Consider the following 26,300-nt stretch of genomic DNA (forward strand, 5'->3'; position numbering starts at 1 on the left):
TTCTTATTTCAGAAATCCCAATCAGAGCAATACAGTATATCTTCAGTGGCCAGTCAAAGAGACCTGAGAAAATGTCCGAATTTAAGAGTTCCCATACAAAAGACGTGAGAATCTTCTGAGTCAGTGTTTCTTTTTTCTGCCTCAGTTACTTGCCTGAATCTTTAAATTTGCAGATGTCTTCAGAGTTTTTCATTATTTTCAATGCAGAGTAAAGGAAAGACAGAAGGGGACCTTGTATTTGACGGTAGCAAATGAACAGGAAAGGGAAACAAAGCATACAAAATGAATTTTTATTAAATGAAAGAAAATCTGTTCTGTGGGTCAAATATGAAATAGAATATACAAAAACTTTACATCAGACCTCTTCTCAAAGAAATTACAGCCTATCTAGACTGAAGTAGCGCTTGTTCTTTCCAAGACAACACAAATGGGTGAATATGCTTCTTGTGGCAGTACAGAATCACACAATATGCTTTGCTAAATTTCTGCTTACAGAGAATAGAAGTTAAAAATCTAAGTGATGTCCCTAACGAACCCAATTATTTCACAAAGTAACTGAGAAATATGAGTTTTGATCATTATGTATTCTCTTAGAAGTGAATGACAGGTGGGTCAACTGCAGAGTTCACAAAGCTTGCATATCACATACTCTGTTTCTATACAAATATAAATCGTTCTTTTTTATTTTAGAAATCCTTTTATATTCGATAGCATTTATTTGTGGACAAAGATGACAAGTTTAACAGGTTCCTGCTGTACTACCCAGACAATTCCATCTCCTTTATTTCTTCTTTTTTTTTTCTTTTTTTTTAGACCATTGCCCATAAACTACAGACTGCAATATTTTTAAAAAGTTGATGTATGTTTAATCACAAATCCTGTATAAGAAGGTTCTGCAGAGCTCTTAACATGTCTTTGGCATAGCACACCAAGTCTCATTTAATACTTTTTTTGCTTAAAAAAGTATATTTTCCTTTAGTAAAACACCCTAAAAACATCTATTTCTGATTTTGTAAAATAATGTGTCACCTCTCATGTTGCTTTGCAAAATATACACACATGTTTTGGAAAAACATTTACTGTAGTCCAATCTGTTTATGAGAAGTAAAATGAAATCACAAACTCCTTCTGCGTGAATGTCACATGAAGTCGTTCAATTCAGCTTCAAGTGCTGCTGCCATTTCATCTGCTTCAGAACTGCTTCCTTCCTCATCTTCAAGGCTAGATTCTTTACTGGATTCACTGGCAGCATCATCTTCCTCCAGTTTGCGCTTGTGACCCCTGGAAGGGTAGACAGAAATCATGTCCACAAACTGAGGTATCTCATTGCTTATTATCACAGATCACTATTTTATGAGACAAAAATGGGGCTGAGGGACCCAACCTTCTTTCAGGTCAAGACAAAAAGTACTGCACTTGCTTTTAAATGAACAAACAGTGGTCTGTTCACAAAATTTTTAAAGCACTGTTATTTACTCAGCTGTAGTTACAAAGTACTGTTTATATTATTTCTCCCATTCTTCTGAAAAAGGAATGAAAACTAAGATTGTTTGAAAATAATGAGTTTATTTACTTTCCTCTCACATCCAAAAATAAAGAAGAAATCCATGGTGTGAACAGGTTATGTATAACAAAATATATGTTGTTATATGCTTTTGAAGTATCCAAGTTTTGTTGTTGTGGGTTTTTTTTAAATAAAAATCAAATCTTAACGGATTAACCAAATCTCACTGCACCAGCTTTTATCCTTTTGTGCTTCCAAATGCAGGGATCTTGTTCTTCTATTTTATGTCTTATTGTCTCTTTGGATTAGTACTGTCAGGCTGAGCAACACCTTTCTTAGCATCTAAGGGGCATTAACCAGTTTAAACAGGAGGCTGATGTGCACCATACACTGCCAAAAGACTCATGTTCCTGATTGTGAAAGATCTCCAAAGAAAATCTAACGCTTCAACTGAGACATAGCCATAAGCAAAACAATTTGGATTGTGGAATCCTGAAATCTCTTTTCCTTGCCAAAAGGGAATTTTGCACCAGACATGTACTTCTGTGACAAAAATAAAATGGAGACTTTGCATTGCATAGAATTCATAATGAGCTGTAGAAATACTTTCAAAAACCTTCCTTGATAATTTGATCAAATTTCAAGCAAAGAATCGCATGCAAAGGCTGTATCTCTTAAATAACCATCCTTCTCATTGTTAGTTGGCGTTTCATTAAGAAGAGAATGCATTCATTTGCAGTAATGAAAAATTAGTAAAATTATATATTATTTTTTAGCAAAAAGCAATAATTTAACAATGGGCCCTTTACTTCTGAGCATATAGAAAAGTGGCATATATTAAGAAAGATCTTTGATAAATACTGACTTGAACTATGTATATCCAAAAGAAATAAATGCAAGGATTAACAGTCAAACTTGTGAGCTTTTAAGCAACACTGAAATACAAAGCAATTTTTATTTATAGAGACATTCTTATTGCCGTTTTCCCAGAAACATGAATTCTCAGGAGCTCAGACTGCTCGATTTGCAGGCTGGCTGAGTGACACCTAACCTCCCCTTTCTCATCTTTGCAGGGAGATGGACAAGATGGGGCCTGAAGTCACGACTGGGGCACGTTCAGGAGTAGGGAAGCGATCATCCCCCTGTACTGGCCAGTGGTGAGGCCACACCTCGAATACTGTGTTGAGTTTTGGAAACCTCAGAACAGGAAAGACATTGAGGTGCTGGAATGGGTCCAAACAAGGGCAACAAAGCTGGTGAAGGGTCTGTAGAACTAAACTTATAAGGAGCAGCTGAGGGAACTGGGGTTGTTTAGTCTGAAGAGGAGGAGGCTGAGCCCTTCTAGCTCTCTACAACTACCTGAAAGGAGGTTGTAGTGAGTGGGGGGGTCAGTCTCTTCTCATTAGTAACTAGCAACAGGACGAGAGGAAATGGCTTCAAGTTATGTCAGGGGAGGTTTAGATTGGATGTTAGGAAAAACGTCTTTATAGAAAGGGTTATTAAGCACTGGAACAGGCTACCCAAGGAGGTGTTTGAATCACCATACCTGGGGATGTTTAAAAATTGTATACAGTGTTTAGGGACATGGTTTAGCCATGGGCTAGGAGAGCTAGGTTAGTAGAGTTAGGTTAAAGGTTAGATGATCATACAGGTCTTTTTCAACCTGAACAATTCTGATTCTACATAGCTGAGTAATAAAGATAAATGAAGACATGGTGGGAATCTATAGCACAATGTTCACAGCTGAAAACATTTGTATTCTTCTGTTTGTAACACTGCATCTATGGAAACTGATGGTATCTACCAAATAAAAAAGAAACTTATCAGTCTAATAGCTATAATTTACGCATATGAAACATGTATACACAACTGCAGATGATGTATTAAAGAACGTGGCAGGACAAACAGGTTTTTAGAGCCAGTTCAAATACTGTGAGCTTGCTGCGTCCTAAATCAGTAGCAAAGATCCTGTAGAAAAAAGTTCTATGTAGAAACAGTGTCTCACTGCCATTTGTTAAAAGCGAACTGTTCATTCACTAAATAATTAATGCAAATACTAGCAAAATTATTAATTTATGCAACAAAGCATAAATCTACTCCCTAGCAACTAGATTTCAATTAGGACTATCTACAAAACTGAAATACTCAGTGTAACTAGAGTGTAACTAGTTTAATTAAAGAATGGAATTCCAGGCTACAAAAATACTTTCCAGAAAACTTTAAGGGACAGTCTTGACATATGTTCATCCCTCATTTGGTTGTATTAAACAGTACCTTCGGAAATGCAAAAGACTGAACATGATCTATTTTGTCAGTTCTTGTTCTTTCAGGAGGGCTGGAACAACAGCTCTCTTCAATTTAGGTAACAAAACTTCTTCACTCATGTGGAGGAAAAAAACCACCAAAACCAAAAAAGAAAGCTAAGAAATAGTTCTCTGTTAGAAGGAAAAAAAAAAAATCTCTCAAGAATGTGAGTATTATTCTTACTAAGATTAAACACCTTTCAGTATTTCTGTACTGTAAACTGCAGCTTCATAGCTATTCCAAAAACATTTAAACGAGTACTAGAAAAACAAATGCAAAGCTAACTCTGACAGAATATGGAGGAAGAACATCAGTAGCATAGTGCTGCATTTTTAATTTGCAAATTCAGTAAAGAGAGATACATCCCATTAATAATTTGTATATTCAGAGAAAAGCAGTATATTCCCATGGCAGAATATCTATTAACATAACGACCAATTTAAACTGTATATTTTCCTCATTATTTTGTGCCCACTCCTTGTCATTTCCAGTTTCAGAGCCATAGTGCTCTGAAAATTAACACTACAGAGTGGAAAAGTTAAGCACATGCAGAATTCCTTCTTAGTATTTAGAGAAAATAATGTAGCAGTATGTTGCATGCTTACCTTAGCCTGATTTGTGTTTTTAAAAGGAATTTTAATTGATTGATATTGAAAAACAAACTTATAGATAATAAATTAATATCTTTCATCTCATAAATGAACAATTCAACTTTCAAAAAAGACTTAAACATCAAATACCTGACAACTCTGTGAAAACACTCCTACAATTCATATTTTCTTTGCCTTTGCATTTAGTATTTTCCCTTTGTGATACCCAGTAGTAGGAGCCCCACTGGATCATTTGATGGAGAAATCTTTTTAGGAGAGAGCAACATTTAAAAAAACCCACCTATTTAAACGAACTATCAATATATTAAAAAAGCTACAAGTGTAATTCATAGTGATATTAAAAAAAATGAAACACCTGTAATTATACATGTATAAAAGTTTATTTTAGGAAAATCTAATCTATGGAATGCTAATGAGAAATATACTTAGTGGTAATTCAAATAAAGAGACAGGAAGAGAAGATACTACAAAGCTGCAATGGAGTATAGTGCATGCATGTGAAAAATGGCACCAAAAAATACTGAAAAAATTATTCAACTCTTGATCTCTTGAAATTATCACTAAAATATGATTGTAAAGTTTAACTATAGGTAAAATGAAAACTTCATTCTTACACTTTGTTTACTTCACTGAAAGAGCCATATGGAACAAAGCAGTGAAAAAAAGTCCAGTATTCATTGCATCTGTTACCTTAGGGTCTTAATTTATAGTTAGCTGAAAACAATGCTGGAAAAACCATTTTTTCCAGTTAATCGAAAAGCAGATAGTCTCCAGTCTGTTTTGCATCCCAATGACACACTTTTAAGAAATACAGTGCTACAATAAAATAGAAACTTCTAATAAGGCAAAGGGCAACATAACGCCCGTTTTAAACAAAGCAAAACGGAACTTTTTCCAAACTTAGATCTGCAGAAGAAAATTACAGCGAGTTTATTTCACACTGCAAATTTCAGAGTAGGGATGGGGGTTATGGGTAAGTAAACTTCTACATTACTGCAAACTGACCCCTTTAGCCCCATATCCCTACTCTGACAAATAAACTTCTAAATTATTGCAAATTGACCCATTTTTTTTGATAGCTCCTAAAATTGGTACAGTAACCAAGGAGAGTCTGCAGACTAAATGCATTTAGTCTTTTACAAGCAATCAGCTTACAGCATTGGCATCATAAATCAGGACATAAATCTGGTACCAAACACAGTCAAGGTAATCCCTAATGAAAATACTCACACAGCAGATGAAAGCAGTTCAAAAGGCAACGGTTTGAAAACAACGTTTTGAAACAGCTTGCTGCCTTCTAAAAGCATTATAACCCTGCAAGACCACCTCTGCTGCCCCAGGCACACTGCTGAAGTCTAATGTGGAAGGTCTGTCTCAGTTTCTGTACACACCCTAGCCCACAGCTCTCCTCAAACTCCTTCTATAACGGAGAGAAGGGTGATGCTGAGTTTAGTAATGCAACATGAATTTGACTGCCTTCCACAAGAATTTGACTATGAGAACAATTAATTTAGATAACTAGTTCTGTAGCAATGTCCTTCAAGTTGCTATGAATTATAGCTGGGAAACCAGGAAAAATTTTCTTCAACCAGTTTTGAAGATGCCAGCCCAGTACTTGGCTAATGAGGTTAAAGGACATGAGATCTGAGAACATATGGATTGAAAATCAATGTTGTGGGCATGAAAACATTACATTGGACAGAAATTTTCAGGGAGATGTTCCATGTTTTGCAGTTATATTTTCTTAACATGGGATACATGGAAACATCTTTCATGTACCCTTGATACAACAGTGAGCAATCGTCCATAGCAGGCCTGTAAAACCCAGGTGTCTACCCTCTGGCAATTTGTCTCATACATCTGTGCAGGCACATTGAATTTTCTGCCCTGGTGCTCCTCCTTGGCCCTGGCATAGCATGCTGCCAATCACACAGCCTTAAAAGCAACAACATATAGCACTAGCTCCATATTGGCAAGCTACTCTACGGAATTACGGGATGATCTAGAAATCAGTGTAGAAAAAGCATGCAGAAAGAGATCCTACAGTTGGATGAATGGCATCCTTTTAATGCAGATGTCTTTGCAGAAATCCACCAATTCGAACTGGCAGCTCCAAGATGTATTCTAGCTTACACAACAGTAAAATTAAATCTAATTAAATTTTGTACAGCTTCAGTGCTGTCTGCTTTAAAATTTAGCACACCTACACAGTATTCTAATGGTGAGAGACTATTATGGCAACTCTTATAACTATTTTAATAACACCTTTACAGTTCTCTGAAGCAAATACTCAGTGTATATCTATATTGAGAGAGTTTTTGAAGTCAGGAAGTCATAGAAAACAAAAAAAATTTCAGAAATTACTATAATGTGTCAACAGGGATACTTTGTAAATTTTGCTAAAATTATCCATCTAGCACCGCTGTGTTTTCTGGATATTTAGACCAACAGGGAAGTTTAATAACAAAAAAAACCCACCCCAACTCACTGCAAAGTATTTTTTTTTAACAGGTAAACATTTGCTTGGGATATTTCAAAAACAAAGAGTGCAGCAATAAAGCTTTAAAGTAATAGACAGGGCACTGAACTAATTTTCTCTGTGCTGAACTAATTAGATACAGATAATAATTAAATTTGATAATGCAAAGCTCAAAAGTTGTCTCTACAATTTTGCTTATATAACTAAATTACAGATAAGTAAACTATGCCTCTAAAATATTACTTATTAACTTCAAGTTGTTTAAAAAGGATACATGTAGTTGTTGTAAGAAAACATTTACAACACCCAACATTGACTATTTCTTCAAAAGGCCGATGTGACAGTAGCGGTTTAATATCACATAACAAATACTGTCATTGATTTGTAGAAGAGAACAGAAAATTCAATATCCTTCTCAATATGTGGAATGTCAGACTGTTATCTGACACTTCTGTAACGGAAAACATATAGATGCATTCTGACATATCATCTCTTAATCCTGTTATAAACAAACAGAAACATGGTGATCTATTCACATTGGCTGAACAACCTCCTCCCATTTCTGGACAACTGCATTTGAGTAACCTCCCAACAGGGGAACCAGCCAATATTCAGACAAAAAATACATGTCCAGCAATATAGCAATATTTTTAAAAGCTAAACCAGGCCTTTGTTGTTTCTATCAAGTTCTCCCTCCAGCTTCTTCTAGCTTTCACCAGTGCCTAACAGGTACAGTACAGCAACTCTACCTGGATTTGGTTTGAAAAAAGTCCTTTGCAAATAATGTCACTCAAATTAATTTGTTACAGAAGGCACTGCAGGAGATTGTCTCAAGATAGTGATGAAGAATAATGCTCTAGGTTTAATCCCTAGAGATGTAAATATGACCTACTGTTTTAAAAAATGGTAGTATGCCATAATAAATTAAGATGGGCAAAAAAAGTTAAGTGTATGGGCAATTTAGAAAATTCAAAACTGTACATCAAAATCAGAACTTGGAAAAGTAAAAACATCTGATTTCTCTAAGTAAAACTACCTTAATTCTTCTCACAGGAGCATACTATGTGTGCAAAGGTGCTCTTATGCTAATAGCAGTGGAGTACAGCTAGAGTTTAAAGACTCAGCGCTGCAAAGCAATGCTTGGAATTCACCTGCCTTGTCATCCTGGTTGGATTTGCCACCATCACCCAAACACTGAGAACATTCTTTAAGATGCATCACTGGGCATCTTAAAAACAAAAGAGATAACTTAGCTCATAACAGAGTGCCTGTGCTAAGCAAGGAATCTGGAAGCAGGATTTTGTATTCTCTTATGTGGTAGCTTTTGAAGTTAGATATTCACAAGACTATCTTAATATGTCTGTTAATATATAGGTTATGGGCTACACTAAGTTATATTGAAAGCTAAGCTGATTTTGCCAAAGCATTTAACTCTGATTTTTACTAACTCTTCTATTACTTTGTCATAATTTTCAATAAATTATTGAAATTAAATTGCAAATAGCTAAACACAACATCCTTCTAAGATATTAATTCACTGAATAATGGCTTTACTTACCAGAATTTTAACTAAGAACATCTGCTTCACTATAAAATACCAAAAATAACTCAAAACACTTCACTGAGTCTGTATGGATATTGGTAATGCTGCCATAATCACAGGAGCACAAAAGACAACTTGCACTCCAAGGGGGTAAAATACGCATACCCTTTCCATGCAGCTATACTCTTGATTAAATGTACTGCCTAAAAAGGTTCATCTTCCATCCTCCTCACATTCCCAGATACTTTAACTAGATACTCCCTCGCTTTATTGGTTCTGCTCCTTGTCTATTGGTGTGGTAAGCCAGTTAAATGCTCTAACTTAGCAAGCTGTCAGCTGTGTTTCTAGTTAAGCTTTCAATGAGTATTACGTTACTATGCAGGTGTTGGGGCATTACAGCTGTTGTAAGGGTGTGGGTGATACTGTGGCACTGCTATGAACACAGGAGTGAGATCTTCCAGATTCACAAGCCACTGTGATATTTGCTCCTCTGAATCATACATTTTCCTGGAAGGTTACGTTCCTCTACTACTTCTGGTTCCTTATCAGAAACACTCCCAACCCTTCCATCTCATCCTTCCTCAAATTCCCGCCCTCCCAGCTTAGATGTTTCTTTATTTATTGATTGAAATTTTAAACAAGAAATCTGTTTTCCTTGCAGTACACAGGTTTGGAAAGACGTTGTTTTGGAGATACAACAGCAGTGAAATACAAAACAACAAAGAACCTAGTAAGTAATTTATCAGCACTAAAAAGTTGTATTTTAAGTCAACATTTTGCTTCAGACATTCTGGTGTGCTTCAAGGTATTTTAGAAAACCCAGTAAATTACAAGATGAAATTACATCAAAGTGAAAGTCACTTTTTGGTAGAAGAAATGTTGAACTTAATTTGCTAGAAATTTGGATGAGAAATTGCTAAATATCCATGAGAAACAGGAAAGTAGTGTCAAGGCTTGATTTACAAATTAAAAAAAAAAAATTAAAGTTGTAATAATAGCTGAGAGACATCACAACTTTTACATCAGTTTTAAAAGGTTTGTGTAAATGATACGTACAGCCTACCAATACATGCTGTATGTTCAAAACAGAATACTAGGCATCATTCTTTAACTGTGCAATATTAACAAACTCCCTAAAAAAGTGTATCTACATTCATTAAATTTGGATCTCTACAATACTGGCTCACTGAGCACCACCAATTCAATCTGGATCAAACTGGCATATGCCAGCCTATCGGCCAAATCAGATCACATTGCAAAGTATTCACCACATCAATTGTTTTCACACTAGCTAAGACAGAAAAAACTACCCAGTGCTGCAGCTTGCAGCTCTGCTGACTTAATGGTACTTGACACCATCCTTAGTTTGCGCTACAAGTGTTTCTGTCAATACTTGTGGAACAAATTTGAACTAGCAAAGGCAGTTTATACTTGAACTGTACTTTCTGTTGTATAGTTGCAAATTTTTTTTATCATGCTGTCCAAAAACCAGATTCACTGGATTGCTCAGCTCCAAACCTCTACTTGAAGACATCTGAGGGAGAACACGCTCAATCCAGAGTAGCTGGTTGCTACTGAGCCTGGTGTTATCAAGGTACTGTTACCAGCCACAGACTCATATGAAGGACGACTATCAAGCTAAGTGCATATATGGATGCATAGAAGAGGAACACATGGAAAGGTGTTTCTCTGGGCTGCAGGTGACAGCAGAGAGACTCATGGTACTTCCAACATTTAACAAAAAATTAAGACTGCAACAAGTTGTTCTCCTTCTAATTACTATCAGAGAATGAGATTGCCACACTGATGCAGTGACAGGAGCAAGGTCTGACATGCCAGGCAGGGGCCAGACTGGAAGAAAGACCAGACACTTCCCTCTGCTTAACTTTGGGAATAAAATCACTGTGCAGGCTCTCCCCAAACTGTCTGCTGAGCATGCTCCACAGCTGCATTGTCTGACACAAGGACTCCCTAAGATACAGTCCTGTCCCTTTGTAGCTTGCACAGCCACCTTAACCTCGTAGGGATAATGCATGTGTACAGCCACACCAAAGAGGAGAAGCCTGGCCCCACAACAAGACTTTGCAGGCAGTTCTGGCTCTCTAGCTCAGGTGTGGTTTACCTGCTCTTGTTAACACCTGGAACACTAAAAACCTTCTTGTCAGAGTTTCAGGTATTACTATTCCAGGCACAGCACTCTGAACAGCAAAGTCAGCTGAGAGATGGGTCTTTTGTATTTCTGCTAGTCACATCTGCAAGCTCTACAGGCCCTCTGCCTAGTAGGAATATATGTTGTATGAGCATTTAGAATGATGTGGTACATGGGTAGCTTCAGAAACAGCAAAATGAGGCTCTGAACACAAGCTGTTCCCTTCAGTGAACAGGGCCCCCTTCTGCACAGTGCTGTGGCAGTATGTTTGAGCTGTGTAGCAAAGGACACTTTTGCTGCTGTGACATCTACTCTGGGGTGGGGAATTCAAACATACACATTCTGCTTTTCACGTGCTTGGCTGAAAACAATGCAAGTACAATTATCCACAATCAGTTTGATTTCAGAGTTCTGAAATAGTTCAAGGTTTCTACAAAATCTGACTTTGTTTTTCCCAATGTAAGAACCTACTAGTAGTTCAATGATTAATAAACTACTCACAAATGGGAAGGTCTACCCATTTCAATTCCTGTTTTTCCCCTCCCCCTCTGCATTAAGAACCCACACCGCTGCCAGGGTCTCTCACTGATAGGCAAACTGAAGGAGTATGTTACTAGTTTACCTCACCCATTTTCCTTACCCCTCTCCATTCCTCAAAGCCACAGTGGCAAACCAACATTAATGTCTATAGACAGCTGAAATAGGGTAGTGGTGGTCATGGTAATAACAAATACTTAAATGTTCATCCAGCGCTGGGGGAACTTATCTCTTATGTGAGTGGGAGTTGGATACTGGATCTTCCTGTGGAAAACCAGAAATAACTCTGAAGCAACTTGAGCCTTAGAGTTTCTCATATAAATTCAGACCACATCAGAGGAAGGAACTGTCCCTTGTGTGTGACACAAGGGCTCTGAAGTCAAAGACAGAGTGAAATGTTTTTCTTTCTCCTCCCCTTCTGAGTGAACACCAAGAGTTCAGGTTTTTCAAATCCACTCAGATTTCTAGTTCTCTCTCTCTCTCTCACTCTGCCAATCATGGGAGCCAAGCTGGAGCTGCTGATTCTGCAAGACAGCAGAACAGGTAACAGACTCTTAAGCAGATCAAGTCAAGATCTCCCAACTAATTTCCCATTTTTCTATTTTCTTGCTGCCTTAATTTACTCAATTTTAAATTGTACTTTTGACATTTTTTCATTGAGGTAACACAATAGCACCTTTCCCAGCTGGGCTACAGGGCAAGCATCAGATAACCACCCTTTATGCATTGTCTGAAAACACTCCTACCTGTGAGATTGTTCTAAACAGTCTCACAGTCAACAATCTCAAGGATTAGTACAACATAACAAGAGTTCTTCCTGTCTGGGAGCTCCTCAGATGGAGACAACAGCCAGCTCCCATTTCCCTGGGTAAGGATCTCATCAAAACAGGCTCTTCCACTTTTTCACCTCATGCACCTCTGCTGTAGGCTCCTTGGACTTGCCCAGAACTCTTCTGACTTCCAGGTAGCTTGTGCATACTCTTTCCTCCAATTCTGACCTCAGCAATACTGATTTAACAGTTCACTTAACAGTGATATGCTATTTAAAGCAAACAACATGCATTCTTGATGCAGAGACAAACTCATCTTCGCTGCAGAAGCACAAGAAAAACAGAGCTAGATAAAAAGACAAATGTTCACCGAATTTCTTCCTCTCACTAGTCTAGACCACTCCTTAGGCATAAGGTCAGGGTCTTTGGAGGGTGCCAGGATCCCTCCCTGCTACACAAGGAGTCTTCTCCAAACCCAAGTGTTGTTTTCCGGTGCTTTACACTTTCTTCTTCAGCTGGTCTCACAGTTAAACAAGAATCCTCTGCTAGAAAGCACTTCTCTTTTCTCTGTTCTTTCTCACTGATTCTGTGAATGCCTCTCATCACTTTTCAGCCCTCACTCTTCCTAAAACAATAGTAACAAATACTTGATTTCTGTAGTCTGCTTCTACAAAATCCAGCTGTTGTAGACTGGTGGCTCTTGCAGTTCTATTATAGAAAATTATTTTCCCTCAGGCTCTAGTCACTCCATTGTCCCAGGATGGAAGCCATTAGTTAATGGCTCTGCAGTGATAAAAGGTAATGACTGCAGAAAGAATCCAACTTCAAATACATTGATGCATTACTGAGAAATCAGTTTCATTACTTCATACAGAACTCCAGTAAGAGCTAGAAAAGAGAAAGGCAAGAACAGCAATTCCTGTATACACCTTAGTATTTATTAGCATATTTAAGTAGACAAGGGAAATGAGGTAAATACTCGTATGCCTGATGACCCTTCATTACAGTTCCAACCTTTTGCTCCTTTATAAACTAGAAAAAAGCAGCACCTTAGATTCTCAGTTCCTTTTGCAGATAGCAGCACAATTCTTATGGAAAGTGCAAGTGAACTCTAGTGTTAAAGTCAATTGAGAAAATATATATTCTAACAGCACTTCGCTAATTTTAGTAACATACAGACTTTTGATTGCCTGTCTACCCTTCCCTCCAAAGGATTAGAAGTTAGAACTTAAGTGTCATGTAGACTTACACAGTTAAGGCACACAGTTTTTAAGTAGAAAAACTCATTAAGTAAAAACGGTATTGACTTGTTAACTAATTTTAATGTATTCTCTATATCCTAAGACACAGTAGCTTTCAAATCTGTACACTATCTAACACTATCTGATCTCAACTGCCTAATCACTATGTCCATTAATAGGTATAACCTGAATATCATGTACACTTCAAGTTATATTAACTGCATACATAAACACACCTGGACTGGGTAATTTTATTGCACCTAAAGAACTTGTAGATATTTTCCCAGCAGACAGTAAAAAAAGCTGAACGACGATGGTCACTGTAAGCGGACTGTATTTCAAAGCATTTTCAAATTTCCCAGCTGACAAAGACAGGTATTATAAACCTCCAGTCTTGAGAAAAGCAGTTTTGTGCAGTTTACATGACTTGTAGCGATTTGCAATTATTCGAATCCTCCATATTGTGGAAAGAAATTTGAAGATACACAGAACCATGTTAAAATATTGTACACAAGTTCAAAGTACCACTGTTTAGCTATTTAATGAACAAGGAAAAAAAACCACATATAACTTTAACAACTTGCATTATTAATGCAAAATTTATTAGATGTAGCTGACAGTTAAAATGGAGAACACCTCCCTTATTATACCACCAAATTCTAAAGAAACTTGGCACAAAAGCAACACCATAGTCATTTGGAGAGAGAGACTTCAGGGAAAAAACTCAGAAAAAGGAAAAAAGTTTTAAAAAAATACAACTGCTGTTTATATTTGACAGGTTTGAGCTGATAAAACTCCTATTTTGTGGATAAGAATGTTACCGAGAAACAATTTATTCAAATTGTTTAGAAGCCCTGTACAAGAAAAATAATTCCGTTATTCTCTCCAGACAGAACCATCCCACGAGAAACCAGCAAAAACCAGTTAGTCCCCTTGAACTTCAGCTATGGCACCTATAAGATTTATGAAAAAAACCAGTAATTACTAATAACACTGAAGTTTATACGGATAAGCTCACCATCACTGACTATACAACATTAGTCAGCAACATGCTTCCACACATTCCATTCTGCTGCTACAATTGTGAGCAGGCTACAAGCAGCCCTCAGAGAGCAAGTGAGCTTCTACCCTGCAATGGTAAGGAGCAGAGCCAGCTCTGTTAGGACAGGTGCCATGAATACACTATGTGTAACTACAACACTTGTCATTTTAGGACTGCAAGAATGATCCAGCTACACTATGAAGAGCTGGCTGCACCTTAAAGAGCTGCCTTTATGTTAAGCCAGGCTATAGGGCAGTTCACCATATAATGAAGCTAGTTGCTTTTTTGTATTAATTCTGCATCAAGATACATTTGGTTAGGCCAGAGAACATTTAGATTGCACAGTTCACTTTCTAAAAGCCTCTAGGAAGATGAGCATCTCCATTTTAGAGGAGAGGAAAAAAAGCTGCGACAGAAATCTAGCAGCTTGACACTTCCAGAAAACATGCACAAGCTGTGCACTTGCTCCTTGTAGGAAATACAGGTATCATTTGAGTCTCATGATCTAAATGTGAACCAGCAGCTTTGTCACTTTTAGTTCTAGTTCTGTGACTTTTTTGTTTCTTGTTAATAATCTGAGGCTTTCCAAAACACACCTTCCTCTTTAATTAACAGATGTTGTATTAGGCCTTTGCAATTACTCATCCATTAGCAGCTCAAAACATTTCAGAATGTATAAGCAGCAGCTATGAAGTTAACCATGTCCTGTGATTTCTCATGAAGCAGGCTTTGCATCTATGTTTTGTGCTATTTATATCAATGAGGTACATGTGCCTGGATCCTTAGAGCAAGCACCTTCCTCTTCAGCAGGCTGAACAAACTTGCCTTTGTTTCCCTACCGATTTATGTGTCTCTGAACATACAACAGACCTAGCCCGGACATCTTTTTTCTCAGTAACCTTTCAGTAGTTTTGAGAGTTTTGATTTTGCTGTAAATGAGGACGGAATGAGTTTGAGCCATTCAACACCCCCTGCACAGTGAAATCCCATTCTTCTTCCATTGCACGTTAGTAATTTCCACACAGGAAAATTATTTTATCAAGGAGAAAAAAATACTCAGGATACATCTCTGACAAACAGAACAAAAAGAGAACTGTAGAATTTAATGCAAGAATACAGCAAAAAGATTTATGTACATTTGTTGCTTCTCCATTTTGACATGAATAGTAAAAGCCTAATGCAAAAAGCCTATGTAGAAAACTGGAATTTCAGAGAATTATATATAATGTTTGATCTTTATTAGGAGAATTTTCCATATTTCTTTTGATACAGAACTCCCATTCAAAACACCTCTGTTGAAACTGAAGTTTCAAAAATAAAAGTCTGAGGGCCAGGTGTCAGCTCTAGAGTAATCCATATTTCATGCAATCACTTTAATTATGGAGCGGTAACTTATGCCAGAAGAATAGGATAAAGATCTTACTTTCCTTAAATTTCTACTTACAGCAACTTATTTGTCAGAATCCTTGGTCTCTTGCAAAACTGACTTTCTTACTGTAAACTCTGGATGGCAAAAGCCATCTCATCCATTCATGTTCATTTTTCATCTGTTCATCATCCTAAAGTACTTCAAACCTAGGCTAGCTCTTTAAATACTGCTTGTTTTCCATGCTTTTATTCTGGAATTACTATTATGCAAGCTATGTAACAACAAGAATAAAAAGGGTTTGTTTTTTGAAACAAAAGGAAGTTTGGAAAAAAATAAATTACTATATTATTCCAATGGTTGTGTTACACAATAAAAACTAGTTTACTCTGTGCTTACATTGCAGCATGGACAGTGACGTGACAGAGGGCTAGTCACGCACACCCACTTCCAGTATTCCTTTGGTTCTGCACCTTTTGGGAAACTGCCAATCTACACTTACAGAATTTCCTGCTTTCCACAGGATTAAGAGGATGCTTTATGTGAAGCTGAAATGTGAGAATATGAGTAACATCTAGCCCTGCACGAGTTGTAGCTTTGCATCTGCAACATTGTATTCCTGTTTTAATAGAAAAACAGTATTTCTTCCTTGAATACTGGTTGAAGAAACCTAAGATACCTTAAGGGGGATAAAAATAAAGTATATTTTGAATTGGTGTGCTTCCTCATATTTGTTCCTCTCTAGTGACCAGCATTCTTTTTGCTACTTTGCTTTAAAGATTAGTGAAATCTACACATTTGTCAAATACACGCAAAGTATCTTAATCTGAAACTTGATGTAATATTTCAGTAGGCACAAATGTGCCTAAGGCTCTCTCCCCTAAGTGTTTTGCAAGGAATCCATGAAGAATTTCTTAAAGCCCTTCTTCCCTCACAGAATCCAATCATGAATTTACCACACAAAAAGGAAAAAATGTCACCATTGAGAATCATGCTAGAAAAGTAATGCACGCTTCCTAAATGAAGCTCCAAGAACAAAGCTTGTTTGATGATGCAACATACCTTTTTAAAATTCTCTCATTTTTATACTACAAGCAATTTTTTCTTCAGCACAAGAATACAAAATACTGTATTTCAGACAAGCACATGAAATGTGTTTTAGTAATAATACCGAGTCAGTTTCTTGCAAAATTTGCTGATGAGTCCTCAGAACAGAATTACCCAGATAAAGAGCAACACAGAGCCTTCTGTTAGACCCAGGTTTACCCCTCAGAATTGATGGCTGGGATTTTGGAAGAGTTTCCCAGTTCCTTCCCCTCTTTCCCACCCACCCCCACCCCCCCATAAAATCTACTCCCTTCATCTTCACCACATATACAAGACAGCAACCACCTACTTTTTTTCTTACAGAGACTGTTAATTTTTTTTTTGTGCGTGGATCGTAGCTTTATGCTCATGATGCTGAAGAAATAATGGGTTTCAGTCTTCCCCTTCCTGCATCTTTGGATTTCCAAGCGAAAAGGACAACTGAGACACACAAATATACACATATGCAGAAAGGACTGTGATTTTAAACGAAAGCCATTTTGAGGGCACAAGAGAGCTGACAGTCTCCTTTTAAAATCAAAGCAAGGTTTTACCAATTGTCCTTTCAAAAAATCTTAAAATTATCTCTCTTTTGTAATGGAAATAGCTGACAGCACTGAAGCCTAAGGAAACAGCAAGATGACAGATTATATTCAAGGGAGAAAATATGCAAATCGGGAATACAGGGAGAATGAAAGCCTCAGCCAGCCCATGGGAATTATTATTTCACATTTTTATTTTTAGAAAGATGCTATGGCATTTTAATCTAGAAGAATGGCTTCAGATAATAGAAAGTGTCATCAACCTCAGGGTTTTAAAATACTACCAGCAGCATTGACAGAGAATATTTAAGATGGGCACTATTGTACTTGAATTCTTAAGGCACTAAGACTATGATTAGGAACTTCAGCTTGGGAGACACTGAAAGATGTATCTGAAGGAAATCCCCAAAAGGGTTGTCCCCCTCACAGAAATGGTGCACCAAAGCTGGAAGAAACTTCAGCAATGACTCTGGCAAGCAAGGCATGTGGTGCTTTACATCCAAAGTAAACAATTTTGATTAACAAAAGCGTATTTCCCTCTCGGTTGTCTTCAAGATTTGATTTTGCTGTGTTCTTTCCCCTCTGCCCCCTCCAGAACTAGCTCGTTCCTTACATCAAGCCACCATCCCTGGCACATATTTTCTATTAATTTCCCTAAAACTTGTACCTTCCCTTCTTCTTCTTGCACTTTCTTCTATTCATTAATTTATATTCTTCCTTATCCTCACAAGAGAAACTCATCTTTTTGCTGAGCCATGTGCAAAATTCAAAAGTGATGGGATGGAGAAGGGAGCCTAAGCTCAGAAAAACACTTATTTTTCAGTTGCTGGAAAGAAAAATACATTCCTTGGTAAGTAATATGGATGTCACAGGCATTACACTCTAATATTCACCTTATAAATTATACTTTGCCCTCAGCTTCTGGAAATAGAGCATCAGCTTAAAGCATGTGTCTGCCTTTATGAACAGTGAAGAAGGTTAAATCCATATGAGAAGCTGGAAGAACTTAATGAACACAGGAGGTAGTAAGGGTCTGAGGGGTTGTTTTTAGTATTAAAAATTTAGCAGTCCTAGAACTCTGCAGAAGGTGACAGCAAGTATGGAAGAAATTATAATTGGTAGAGTGAAGGAAAATTTTAAGGTTTGGCAAGCGTTTGTGTCACTGCTGTCAACCTCTTTTAGAAGTTGTGGAAGCCCTCTGGAAGTGTTCAAGGTCAGGTTGGATGGGGCTTTGACCAGCTTGGTCTGGTGGGAGGTGTCCCTGCCCATGCAAGGGGGTTGGAGCTAGATGGATCTTTAAGGTTTCTTCCAACCCAAACCTTTGATTCTGTAATACACCAGAGGGCTGTGCTGCCATTCAGCAAGATCTGGACAGGCTAACATTTTCCAGAAAAAAATTAAATTCTAGATCCAAGCAGATCCAGGGCTAGAAATAAAATGCCACTTTGCCACTGTCAGATAGTTTAAGATGACAGTATGATCAAGCCTAATATGCATGCAATAATGAAGTTAACATTTGACTTGCCTTCATAAAACAATATACCAGTATAAGAAAACGTTTGTACACATAACAGATAATTAAGCTTTTTCCAAAAGTAAACTTTCAAAGGAAAGCAAAACTATACAATTATGCCATGTGATAGCACTCTCTGTTCTCACCTCAAGACATAGTCTGTCTGATTAATGATAAAGATCATGCCTAGTAACAGGAAGCCTGGAAGACGCTTATTTGAATGGATAAGCAAACTACTGATGATTCTTGGCTACCTCAGACTTAGGTCTGTTTTCATGCCTTACCCAATTCTAGGATATTCTACAAGTTCAAAGTACAAAAATCTACAAAAGGCTATGTTTTGTGACAGATATCTTTTCTGGAGCAATGCTGTCATCTGCCTAGAAGCTCATCTATGTACAGACAGCGTGAATTTGATTTCTAGTTTCTGTTGGGTATATAGAAACTCTGGTGGGCTGCTTGCTTTCCTAGGTAACCATCTTACATATAAGAACTTAGTTTATGGAGAACTGACTTTTAATTACAGTAGCTGTTCATCTGTAAGTCTTCCTGCAGGCTGTAAATACAATTCATACACGTAGCCAAGAGAAGACTCTTAAATACAAATTATAATTTTTCACTGTATTTTGTGACAGTAGATTCCTACAGGCAACAGAACATAGGAGTAAAGCCAACCATAAAACTGCAGAGAAAACTTCTGTGAAAAAATCAGAAGCAAACTGCAACTACTTCTGTCCCCAACTTACTGAATATTCAGACTCATTTTCTCAAGTATTTTTCTTACTGTTTTCTTGATATCTACACACTGTGTACTAACAAGACTAATCAGCAGTTGAAAACACAAGTGTAATTTAATCTGCAACTCAACAGAAGTTGTAATAGGCGTATTTTTAGTGGCAGCTTGGAAATTCAGGCTATTAAATTAATGAACAAGCTTGAAGATATGAATGTGTCATCTACTTAATTGAGTGCTTGTATATACAACTAAGCCATGCATTCATTTGGTTGTATTCATCAGTGCCACTCTTTTTAATTTCAGTAATTTACCACTTGGAATTTAAAAATAAAGTGGACTACAAAGTCCTCACATTCAAGTGATCAAGAAGAAATAATACAAAGTTGTGGTCACTCTAGATATAAGAGACTATCAGAAGGGATAGAAAAGGAATCCAATCCTGAAAGCATACAGAAGTTTAAATGGAATAATATTCCAGGTGATGCTGTCCTGTTGATGCTGTATATACCAAGAAAATACATTTGCTCTTCATTCACATGTGCCATACGACTGATTAAAGACAGAAACAGAGTTCTACTTTAGATTAGCTATAAAAGCTCATCCTGTGGCTTGAAGGTGCATTAGTGGCAGAAGCACAGCAGGCAACCTCTTAGGGTTAAATCCCAGCTTATACTAACCTAAAGGAAAGACCTCTCTGGGAGGCACACCAAAGCATTGCTTCAAAGGCACACTCCTGACCTGAGATAAAACATTAATGTAGACAGAACATCTAAAGTTACCAGACTGCACACTCACTACCACCTCCTCTGCCGAGAGCTGGGCACCCACTACAGACACAGAGACTACTTCTTCAGTCCTCACAACTACTTCCATGCATTTACCATCATGTGTGCTACAGTTTCTTCTCCAATCTTTTTTTTCTTTTTTTTTTCTTTTTTTTTTAAGAAATTGGAAATAAATTGTAAGTCTACAGAACTCCTGATACTCTCGGCTTAATCCACCAAGAATTTCTACACCTCACCTCCATCACATCATCATTAATACTCATCTGGCTTACAACAACCTTGGAAGCGTGACCACTGGGAGATCATGAGATCTGAGATGAGCCAAATGTCAGAAGTCCAGTAGCTCCATGGAGAAAATAACCTACGTTTTATGAATTCTCTTGTAAACAAGAGTATTAGAATTTTCTGAAGAAAACCACAATATTTTTCTATTATACACTACTAACATGCTGGCTGGTCATGATGTTAGTATGTTTGGAGTATGACTTACTAATGACATCATAGCTGAAATGGTGCTAACATATAAAAGAGCCAAATCCTGCACAGCTCAAGTCGTAGTCAATCAAGCAGTAACATTACAGATTATGTTTTCTTTCTGTAGCTGAATGACATACAGAAATAAACCAGAAGATTCTTCAAAACCAGAGAAATTAATTATAGCCCAATTACTGAACATTCTCTTTTATGCTTTTGGTAATTTTGTTTCCTGAACAGCTAAAATAGTTCAAATTACACTTTATGATTTATGAGTTTTTAGACTTGTCCACATAATTTTTTTCTATACAAATCATAAAGCTTAATTACCTTAAATGAAGAACAGATTAAAAAACTCCTTTACCACAGCAGCAGATGAAAAATAAACACAAAAGCTCAAAGTGAAGGACACACAGACCAACTCTGAAGGTTTAGGATAGTAACAGAAAGAAAACTTCTCATTAAAACCCAAGCAAAACAGTATTGTTTGTATCTCAAAAATTCCCCTGAGGAATAGTTCCATCAGTCAGATAGCACATAATAGCAAATAAAGATGAAAAATATTTTTCACTGAGATGATAATTTGAGTTATTTACTTGTATTAGAGCACTCCACTCAGTCTTCCTAAAAAGAAACATTCAGTGCCAACCTCCCTTTCTAACACTGTTGTTCTCTTTTGTGGCAGATTAGTTATTTTAAGGTTCTTTTCCCCCACTTTCTTTTTTGAACAGAAATGTAATATTCCTTAAGCAATCAATTTAGTCAGGCATGTCTGACTTTTTTTTTATACTATCAAATAGTATATTCAAAACAGCATCACACATTTATGCTTCTTAGACCACATCTACCTACTTGGAATGGAAATTATCTTACATGTTTACAATGAGCACTCAATTCAATAATGATAGTTAAGTACAGAAAAAAATGTGCTTTGCATGCCCAGAGCCTTCTTTTTTCTTAAAGTCTTCATAAAAATCACTTCCAAACAGAAGTGACATTAAAATTCTGCAGAACAGCTGGCTCATGTGAAAACAGCAAGATGTTCTGCCAACAGGAGCACTTGTCTTAAGAAACTGATCTTTGATTTCAGTCTGGAGTGTTTCACCATGGCTTCTGGGAAAAAAACCCTGAACAACGACAAAAAACAAGAACTAACTGAAGCTGCAGTAATTTTTTAATTGCTTATGAGTACTACAGACAGAGGCTGTTTACTTCCAAACTGTTAGAAATGCAAGGAAATTAAACATACTCTTTGTTGTAACTACGAGAAATATTGTTCTACCTGGAAAAATTTGTACCACCAGAAAACACAACATAGATTTCCACTTGGAAGTTGAATTCAATCAATGTTTTTGGGGAAAAGGAAGTTGGTGGAAGTTTCCATTCTTAATGCCTCAAAATACCCCACTTGAATAGCTGCTTAAACTCTTCACCAGAGTTGTACAAATTTGAAGCATGCTATCGGTTAAGTTTTACACCCGAGAAAAAAGTACTTCTGGTAACCTTGAAAAATTTTAGATCAGAATTTTGTTACATAAAACAAATATTAATCACATTCTCTTACTACCTCAAGTATGTTGTTCTTGTTTTTTTTTTTTCCTCTCAGATGTTGAACTTAGAATGTTAGAATGAATTTAAGACTAATCACAGTAGTAAATACAGCAACAAATTTGAGATGGTCTCTGGGAAACAAACTCAAACTTTTCCCACCTTGAAACTTCAGAAGGGTTAACAATCCATAGAAGTAGAGCCATCACATTATCTATGTTGAGCTTTCTTTACTTGCTCCACCTTAAGAAAAGGAATTTCCAGGGAAGTACCTTCAAGCTGACAAATGCCACATGTCACTGCAAATTCTTAAAGCAAATCAGCTTTTCTCACAAGTGGGAAAGAAGGTGGCTGCCTGTCATGTATCTTTAAATTTGCAGAGTTTAAGTCTCTTTTTTACCCCCTACTCAGCAATTATTCATTGTTTTCAAAGGCTGAGTGGGTTTCCTTCTTTTAGTGAAGGAGACCTTCTGGATCTCACTAAAATGGACTGAGATGATGATTAAAATGCAGTATGCAAGTAGGAAAACTGGTTTTATTTACCAAACTACATTAAAGAACAATAAAGAACTGCTGCTTCTATCAAACAATTTTTTCGACTCTGGATCATGAATATTATCAATAAATGGGCTGTATTTGCTTTCTGAAATTTTCCAGCAATCTTAATTCCATGCAGAGATCTTAAACCACCCAAACAAGCTGCAAGATTCCACCTAATTCACTAATGCCTAACTGAAACACTGCTTCTGCGATACAAAGATATTTTGAGGGAACACAGCCTTTCAGATGAGATGTCTTCTCTTGTAGTTCCTCTGCAGGCGCACTGCCAAAATCACAGTGCCGTTTTAGAAATGGGCTTATACTTGAAATGAGCTTTATAATTGGTTCAGGCCAATTCCAATAATTAACTTCAGTTCTTATAAAGGGAGATCTCAATGGGAGACTTAAAAAAGGACCTGTTATTACTGCATATCTACGTGTTTGCAGCATGAGCTATCCTTCAAAAACCTGCAGGTTCCCATACCATCCTTCCCTTGAAGAACTAGAACCGATTGCAAACCCTTGCACTAGAACACATGAACACAGAAATGGAAGGGTTCATCTAGCCTGTCAGTTCAGCATCTCACATGACCATAAATACTTTGAAACTATATTAGCATTATGTAATTTTTTTTTTCTGATAACTCCCACTCACCCTTCAATATTTCCAATACCCTGAGAGAAATTTTAGGTGTATTACAGAAGACCACATGCCACAGATACATGGCATACAACAGGAAGACATAGATGGTGCACCTGAAATTTCTATTGTGTTGCCCCAATTCCTTTAACATTTCATTATATTAAGTGCACCAAATTCCCTAGCTTCAGTAATACAATTGAAGTATTTCATTAACTATTTCTGAAGTCTGCTCTGCATCAGAAAACAGGTATCTCAATAGACACACTGCACACCTGTATTTGCTGTACACCGATTCACATTTCCACTAAAAATTTTCAGGATCTACAAACTCAAGAGCTAAACCCCAAACCTTGACATATTGCTCACCTAATTTTCTCAACAGCATTGTTTCATATACCTGTACCTTCTTCTACCAAATATACTCTTTTGAGACTTCCACAGCCTTTTACCCACTTTTTACTCTCCCTACAAAGACCAGCATTAAAACATACTAACAATATATTTGTTCAATATATGTTATTGTGGCAATTACTTCACAATATGCAAGTTTAAGATAAGGGAAAATTATTAGAACTGCAGAAGTGTTCACTGTTACTCAAGTGCCAGTGAAGCAGCAGGATGAAATCAAAATGCACAGAAAAAAACAAAGCAAACTGTAGTGATACCTTATAAAGCTTGAAACATCTCAACTAGACACTTCTTGCTGCTAGGTTTATACTGTGCTATGGAAGCTAAACATTCAGTTCTCTCTTACGAACAAATTCTATTTGTACTAGTCTCAAAAGCTTTTTCATATTATGTATCATTAATCATTCCCAACACTTATTAAAAGCACCTGTACATTTTAATGATTCCTTACTCGTAACTTACAGCAAAATGTTTCATGTGTGACATATTTCAATTACATTAAGTGGAATTTCATTCAAAGTAGTCAATTTTAGTAGAACTGTGAGGAGGCTCAAGTCCAGTGTCTGCTGAAGTCATGTTCGCCTTTAACAAAAGTTGGATTAGAGCTCTGAACAGCAATTCATTTAAAAAAATTAGACAAGCAGCTCAGAAAAATACTATCTTCAAAAAGACCAAGACTATTCAAGAATAAAAACTTCTGAATATAAGTAAGCTGCAAATCTATTTTCTTGTTATGCAGGTCAATCGCAAGAGGCTAATCAAATGTGAATAGTATCAACAACTATGGTTTGGGGTTTTTTTTATTTCACTAATTTCTATTTTATCTTCTTACACAGTATGAAACTCACATTCATTGTCTGGTCTATGCAGTACCCTTTTAACATGATGTGAGATAAAGACAAGCATTTTATTAAGTTCATAAAAAGCCAGGATTTAAAAATAATAACTCTAGGCTGTCAAACTGCAACCTAACTGCATGGTACCTATCAAGTCATAAAAGTATATGGATGTAGGAAAGATCCTGCATCTTCCCTCCCTTTCTCAAAAAGCAGCCATTTAATTTCTCAAATATTTTTTTTTTCTCCATCCATGAGAATTTTAGAAGTGGCAACAGTCAGATAAATGATCAAGGTATTCTGTAGATTTCAAGACGGAAGATTTCACATTAAACATAAATGCTACATTTCTGTCTTCTAAGTGCTACTGTTCCAGTGTCAATAACTGAAATAGAGCTGTAATGAAGCAATGGAGCATTGCTTACCAGAAAACCAGTCTCTGCAAACCTCATGCTAAGAAAAAGTGGAACCAGAACATTTCTCAGTCATATTTAGTCTGACTTTTATCTTGTTAATCTTCTGTTTACCAGAACGTTAATAACTAAGATATGGACATCAGGGTGATCACAGCAAGTTGTGAAATAATTATTTAATCTGCTGGTCCAGGATGGATTAACACAGTGAATGGCCTTCAGAATACAAACCCTCTGTTTTCTTAATATGGCAAGAGGTGATGGTGTTCACAGTAACAAATAACTTGTGACTTCAGGCTGTATGACAGGGCAGAAATAATTAAAAACTATGAAATAGCTTTTCAGCCTCTATATACTCTCTATCACCCCAAAGACTCTAATTTTTCAGAACAGAAGGAAACTTCAGATCTTATTGAGACATATATGCTGGTATAGCAACTGGCTTTCAGAAATGTGGTCCACCAGAAACTGTAGCTGGTATTTCTGTCAGAGTGGACTAATGTCCTGAAGATTTTAATCCTGCTGTTCCTACATTATCCCTCTGGTATAGTATCTCTTCAACACATACAATAGTGACTGACTGTGAAAAACATCAATTTAAAACTTCAAACTTAAAAAGGAATAAGGATGATGAGTAGAGCCTCCTTTCTATCAAGCAGAATGTCCTGCCTAGCAGACACTGGGTCAGCATCTGAACCAGTACTTTGTATGTTTTCCAGTACACCATTCAGGTTCAATCCTGAATGCAATTTAATGAACGGTCAGGGAAACTCTTAAGAGGCAGAAAGGTCAAAAATGAAAAGTTACATAAGAAACCCTGAGTCATGTTTACACTCAGCACTTTCTGGTACAGGATTATGATACCAGCAATTCTAAATTAAAAATGTGATCTATATTAATCTTATATTGCTCTCTCTATATTGTTAGGCTTAAAAATTATTAAGGGGCTGCAGATTGAGAACCATTCCTTTAGGGTATTTAAAATATGCACTTATTTTATCAAGTTAAACTAGTAAATTGGTTAACAGATGTCATTCAACAGTGGTGGAACACTAAAATAATTTTTACAGAAGAGATTAGCAAGTTTAAATCTCTTTCTAAGAGACAAAAGCAGAAAACTATCACAACTACCTCATTTTTATGAACTTCTCACTGAAAAAGATCTCAAAAATTCTGGATGAGAAAAGCACAGCTTTCCAAAACCATGCTTTATTTTACTTAAAGTCACAC

General features: G+C 36.7%; 1 protein-coding gene across 2 annotated transcripts in view; it reads right to left on the reverse strand.

The window, feature by feature from the left end:
* Window positions 1–276: 276 nt before the first annotated feature.
* The window catches only part of CTDP1 (CTD phosphatase subunit 1), a 92,787-nt gene continuing 66,763 nt past the window's right edge, over window positions 277–26,300 (reverse strand). For both annotated transcript variants that reach the window (XM_051611130.1, XM_051611127.1), the window contains one exon: window positions 277–1,281. In XM_051611130.1, coding sequence (XP_051467090.1) covers window positions 1,140–1,281 — 142 coding nt within the window. In that variant the 3' untranslated portion in view covers window positions 277–1,139. The remainder of the gene's footprint in view (window positions 1,282–26,300) is intronic.

The sequence above is a fragment of the Apus apus genome, chromosome 2, assembly GCF_020740795.1.
Source record: "Apus apus isolate bApuApu2 chromosome 2, bApuApu2.pri.cur, whole genome shotgun sequence".
NCBI classification, from domain to species: Eukaryota; Metazoa; Chordata; class Aves; order Apodiformes; family Apodidae; genus Apus; species Apus apus.